General features: G+C 43.6%; 1 protein-coding gene across 1 annotated transcript; it reads right to left on the reverse strand.

Annotated features, from left to right (window-relative positions):
- Window positions 1-3,257: 3,257 nt before the first annotated feature.
- Window positions 3,258-5,929, reverse strand: LOC119358615 (protein phosphatase 1 regulatory inhibitor subunit PPP1R8 homolog). Its single transcript, XM_037625085.1, has 3 exons — window positions 5,781-5,929; window positions 4,550-5,128; window positions 3,258-4,236 (listed from the first exon to the last, which is right to left on the reverse strand). Exons 2-3 carry the CDS (start codon window positions 5,011-5,013, stop codon window positions 3,429-3,431), a joined length of 1,272 nt encoding a protein of 423 aa, XP_037480982.1. The 5' UTR covers window positions 5,014-5,128; window positions 5,781-5,929; the 3' UTR covers window positions 3,258-3,428.
- Window positions 5,930-6,324: the final 395 nt, after the last annotated feature.

Consider the following 6,324-nt stretch of genomic DNA (forward strand, 5'->3'; position numbering starts at 1 on the left):
ACCTTGCCGTCGTGAGGCAACAGATTCGTCTGGCCTCAGTGTGATGGGGAGGATGGAGCCGGGAGATCCTTGGTGCATGGATGGAAAGGAAGAGGTTGGCAGTGGCGAGAGAGAGAGAGGGGGGGCATGAAACTGCGTTCAGTTGTGGACAATACCCTCCAACGATTTTGAACATGTAAAGAACATGTTCACAAAGAAAAGAGCAGTAGTAGGTAGCCTTGGCAAGAACACACCCTGGAGAGGATTCAAGAAAGCATAGCATAGTACAGAGATATGACACTAAAATAAAATAAAATAAAATAATAGAGGAAGTGAAGGACATGAATGTTTGTTCATGACAAGCAGTCATTTTGACCCAAAAGTACAAGAGGCTATGTAGTTGATTCATTTTGACCTGAATCAGCCAATTTCCAAACAAGGAGCACAAACCAAGTTTGTCACAGGGTTTTGAACAAGAAACAAAAGGCAAACACACTGCCCTGCATCAAGTTCACAAACGACGGTGAGTAGGGAAATGCTAGGATGCAATCTCCAAACCGGGATCTGCAGTCCCAGCTCTCGCTTCAGCCATACAACATACAGACACACCAAACTAACAGTAGCTCTGCACGAGTTTGATCATCTTAATCGGATAATCGAGGTAGAGAGGCCTGAAGCAAGATTTACCTACTACCAATAGCACAAGCAGCCAAAGGTCCTAGTTGTTTTTATACACACTAGTCATTCTCAACTATAGCATCCAGATTTTTTTAAAAAATATAAATGTTACGCGAAACACAGTTTCACAGTAGGAAAAAAACCAGTTTTGCTAAAGCACAACTAGATGTGATATAAGTACTGCACATCTAAGTCATATGTCATTGATTTTACGCTAAGATTCTTGCAACCATTTTCTTCTGTCTTTTTTTTTTCTTTCTAGTTTGATTGAGTCACTTATATGTAACGGTCTATCAAAGATTCCAAGTTGACTAGGAAAGAACTTGAAAGACTGTGCATGTGCTACATAACTCCAGAGACATGTCCATATATATAAACAATACTATGTAGCCAGGGTTTAGAAGCATGTGCAACCATACTAGGCCATCTTGACTGACTCCAGGAAAATGGAGCTAGCCCAAATCAAGGTGGATAAACATCAGCTACAGAATGGCCAGCAGTTAGAATCGGCTAGGGAGCTACAACTTGTTATTGCGGAGGTTGGATCCAAGACTGAAAATATGAACGAGGCCACAATACAATTTTCATGCCGCACGCAAAGGCGACATGGGGGCTAAAGTTTGACGAAGATCGGCATGGCACGCTGCCGGTACAAAGCAGCCTGGAACCCGATCATTCTCATCATGAGAGTTTTTTTTTACATCCTATCATCATAAAGAGCTAATTGCACCTGGAGCACATTTAGTCCATCAACTTGGTCTAATAGTACAATTAGCTCATCGTAAATTTAAGTCCAATGCATTCCAGTTTAATCATGTACAGATACTGATGAACATGAATGTCAGTTCAGTACTCAACTCATAAACTTATGAATAGATGGATACTAATTGTAATTAACATCCAAATTTTCACAACTGCATATTTAAAATACTGATTTTAGATCTTTTCAAGTATATGTAAGCAACACTATGTAGCCAGAGTTTAGAAGCATGTTCAACCATACTAGACTGTCTTGACTGACTCGTAAATGGAGCTAGCCCAAATTAATGTGGCTAAACATTAGCTCAAGAATGGCCACCAAAGACTCAGTTAGAGAACCGGTATGGAGCTACAACTTGTTAACGCGGAGGTTGGATACAAGGTTGGAACTATGACATTATAAAGAGCTAATTGCACAGGGAGTACATCTACTTGCACGGCATGTTCACCTTAGACCGCCTTTTTTTGGTAAAAACTGGATTTTCCAGCCCATCAACTTGCTCTAATGGTTCAGTTAGCTCCGTCATAAATTTTAGTTTGAATGTGTTCCAGTTTAATCACATACAGATATTGAAGAACATGAATGCCAATTCAGTAGCCAACTTCTTAAACTCATGGATAGTTCGATACTAATTATATCATCTCAATATATATCTGAAATACTGGTTTTAGATTTTTCATGTGCATTTTAAGAGCTTTGAAAGGGTTTAATTAAAACAGAAAACATTATATGACTTCTTCTAGCATTTTGTAGCTTATTTTTTAAAGATTTATTTGAACTTCCAACCTGATTCCAATTCAAAATTACTAACTGAAAGAGATAGGGCTATGTTTGGCAGCTCCAGTTTTTCCGCGGCAAATCTCGGAAATCTGCCCACACCAGGCAGCAAACCGATTGCTGGTCAAGTCCATCATGGTACAAAGAAACGCAACTCCTTGGGTGTCAAATGCTATGGTCTAGAATTAGACGGCCCAGGGCGTGAGAACCACAACAAAGCTATCCTCACAACCCACTCTTATGATATCTCTAATAAATAAATTCTGCCATGCAACAGTAAACATGTAGACAGTATCCACTGCTAGAGTACCTAGCGTACCTGGCACAGATACCAAAAGACTCCTGCTGACGAGAGACCTCGTACATCCAAACTAAGTCAAAATACCAAGTCCAAGCAATGGTCACTAGCAGGAGATGCATGCTAGTTAGGCTTAATAAGAGCGAAGCAAGTAACCTTATGCAGTTTCAACATACTTCCGACAAGGATTGGATGGTGGAATACTATCAAATGGATAATACATAAGGACTTGAGCCTTCATTCAAAAGTACGATAACAGGATCATGATGGTTAACTACCAAGTCTACCATGCAGAAAGAGTCCAGACAGTACGGCTTGAACGGGAGGGAGACTATGAGAAACAGGGGACCAAGCGAGGTGATTTCCTTATTTTATCTTCCCTTTTATTAATGAAATGGAAGAAAAATCACTCCTTACATATTAGGGGCACCTAAAGTAGAGGCAAAACAGGACAAACAAAGGACAGAATATCAATAAATGACTAATAATTACGCCACAAACTAGAGACAGGACTTACCACACTTATGACATGTGAATACAGCACCGGTTCAAGCTACAAAGCAAACTCCGGCTTTACTATTTAAATGTTAAGCATTTAAAACATGAGAATGAGATGTCCAATAAGATAGTACATCATAATGCACAAGCAAGCTAAAACAGGAAGACGAAAGAAACCAGGGCAGGGTAAAGGAGTTAACGCACCACACAATGACAGAATGAAGAAATGGGGCAACATGGTACGTACAATCCCCATGATCGCAACCATAAGAAAGCATGCTCTAACATTAATATTAGGCAAAAAAGAGATTACCTTGATTCACAGCAGGATACAATCATGTAGAACAAAGCAAAATACCCAAGGCAAACATAACATTTCTGCTGCCATGTGTTTGTAATCAAGGCAATTCACTACTAACTGGAAATGTGACAAAATAACTAGTCGCCAAACAAGTCATCATCACTATCATCAGCTGGATTTGCACCCACGTCCCTGCTAGACTTCTTTTCATCAACAACTTTGACTTGCTCTGGCTGGCCATCGGATTTATACGCCCATGATGAGCCCAGCTTTGCTGGAACAGAGTCCCCGTAAAGGTCATCATACATACCACCTCTGGATGTGCTTTTAACTTTGTTAAGCATCTGTTGTAGCTTATCTGTTACCCCACTGTGGGAGGCACTGTCCTTTGATGAAGTTTGCTCCTTTCCTTTTGGTATGACAGTAACCTGTACAAGAGACTCATACTTCCCAACAAGACTGCCTTCCTTCACACCAACTGGGCCTGGTTCAGTTTCAACATCTGCACCATCAGAAATCCCAACCACCTGAATAAGCTCTCCACCAACTTGATCTCTAAATGACACTCTCCGCTTTTTGCTTCTCTTTGACGGTCTACCGACTGCCTGGTTGTCATCATTTACAGCAGAAGCAGAAGCATCCCCAGAAGAACTTTTTCTCTTCAATGGCACTTCTGATTTGCTAACACCATAGCGATTAAGTATTGTATTGTATGCAACAACGGCGTCTTCATCGTCAGAGTCTGGAGGAGACGGCAAACTCACATCTGACGGGAGGCTTTGAGTGGGAAAAAAAGCAGCGGTGTTCTTTCGTAGAACATATGCTCTGGTTGATGCAGCAAAGCGAAGTGACTGTCCAACTTCAAGTTCAACAGGGCTGTCCTTAGTTAATCTCTCGTTTGCAACAAATGTACCATGAACAGATCCTAAATCGATAACATAGATGCTGAAAGGAAACAAAGGAAGCATGGAGCAACTGTTAGTTATGCACCTAAGACACAACATAGATAAAAGAAAATTTTACAGCTATAATCCTGCCATTTCTTGGGCAGAAAATTCTGAACGAAGCATGTCTAAAAGGTCAATAGCATATAGGAGCACAATATTCCATTACAGGCGCAAACCGTTGTCTATTGAGTTAAGAAAATCAAATCTATTAACATTCAGGTTGCTAAAAAGAAGTCTCATTAACCATCAAAAACATAAACTCGTATGTCCAACTGAACACAAGTGCATCAAACATCAGGCAGGTATCTAACCTTCCATTTTTGTGTGGAACGACAGCAGCATGTTGACGTGAGACGGACTGATGGTCCAAGACAATCTCACAAGCAGGCACCTGCCTCCCAAATATATGCCTCTTCTTGTCCAGATTAATCCTATCAATGGCATTTCCATCCTTCATCACCTCAAGATAGTAAACCCCAGGGCGCGGCTCAATTGCCCAGTCCGGCGGTTGCCACGTCGACTGCCCACCACCAAACTGCGTCCCGGCGGGTCTGGGGGCTCCAGCAGCTTCTTGCCCGGCCACGCTTGAGCCGGCACTCTGCGAAGCATGCTGACTCTGGCTGGGACCAAGATGTGAGTTTTGCGGCGGCACCAATGGAGCTGGCTGCACTTTCACAGCTGTGGGCACGCTCTTTGCGCCAGGACCAGACTGCTGCACCGAGAAGGGCTCCAAGGCCTGAGCTTTCTTGAAGCGGTCAAGCCCACCACGGTACATCTCCTCTAAGCTTACCACTACCACCTGTTCTGGTCTCTACCACTGAGTCACTCTTTAACCTTCAACAGCTGATGATGAACCCCACAGGGCTGTACTCAAGTTCTGCAAGAATCCCCTACATACGGATTACACAAAGTCAGTACCAGCAAACAAACTTGCAACCAAATTGTAAGGCAATTGCCTGCAGAACTATTCCACTGGTCGCTGCCTCGTGTCGCAAATCAGAAAAAGGTGAAGGTAATACTGGACTAGGTGTTGGATGATTTTTTCCCCTTTCGACCAAACAAATTGCTTCCATTTGCTCTCGATGATAGATGTCCAAACAGACAGACAGATTACCCGTTATACCTCTTTTAACTGAAGAAGATGCAGCAACAGCATATATAACATCCCCAATGCTCTATGATGGCTGTGCTGTAGTCCCAAAGGATTGGGAAGTTTTGATTCACAGGAGACCGAATGGTAGAGTTCGCGAGTGAGCATCCAAAATCTGTGTTTGCTATAATGTTTGAATTCATGATTTCCCCTGTGTTGTTTCAACTGAATCTACTATTTTCATCAGACTTGAGACTGGCATCAAGAAGCAGCAGCCGCATGGCGGAGCGCGTGGGGCCGGCAGAGGCGCACGAGCACGCGGGACCGGCGTCAGCACGAAGCAGCAGTAGCGACACGACGGGGCGGCGGCGGCGAGCTCCTACACCTAACCCTAGGTCGCCTCCCCGGGGTACAAGGGGATGAGCGCGCGAGAGAGGGGGAGAGAGACTCACCAGGGGCCGCGCGGGGAGGCTCGCGCCGCCGTCGATGAGCGCGTCCGACGAGGGAGGCTAGCCGCCGTCGAGGGGCGGCTCCGACGAGGCGCCGCCGCTGGGAGCGAGGGAGAGCTGGAGAAGGGGAACGATACGGGGGGAGGCCGAGCTCGTTTTGGTCAATCTGGCACAGGGGCACTTTGGGGATTTCGACGAGTGCATCTCCAAGGGGATGCACCAAAAACCCCTCGAGGCCTCCACAATCTCTGTGCCCGGTCCATATTTTTCTGTACTTTTTCTAAAAATTATTGTTCAAACTTTATTTGAATATTCGAAACACATAGTCAATCTAAAATACATAGTTCAAACATAAATATTACACGGAGTTCATAATTAAGACAAAAAAAATCAAGGAACGTCCACAGATCTAAATGATGATTCACGGGATCATTGAGAGAGTTGTTGGTGCGCATCTCGTTCTCAAAGTGGATGATGCTTCTCCAGAATGATTTCAACCTGCTTTGGCGAAGATTATCAAAATCAGCGTTACGTTGTACCATATACG

The sequence above is a fragment of the Triticum dicoccoides genome, chromosome 1A (genome assembly GCF_002162155.2).
Source record: "Triticum dicoccoides isolate Atlit2015 ecotype Zavitan chromosome 1A, WEW_v2.0, whole genome shotgun sequence".
Classification (NCBI taxonomy): Eukaryota; Viridiplantae; Streptophyta; class Magnoliopsida; order Poales; family Poaceae; genus Triticum; species Triticum dicoccoides.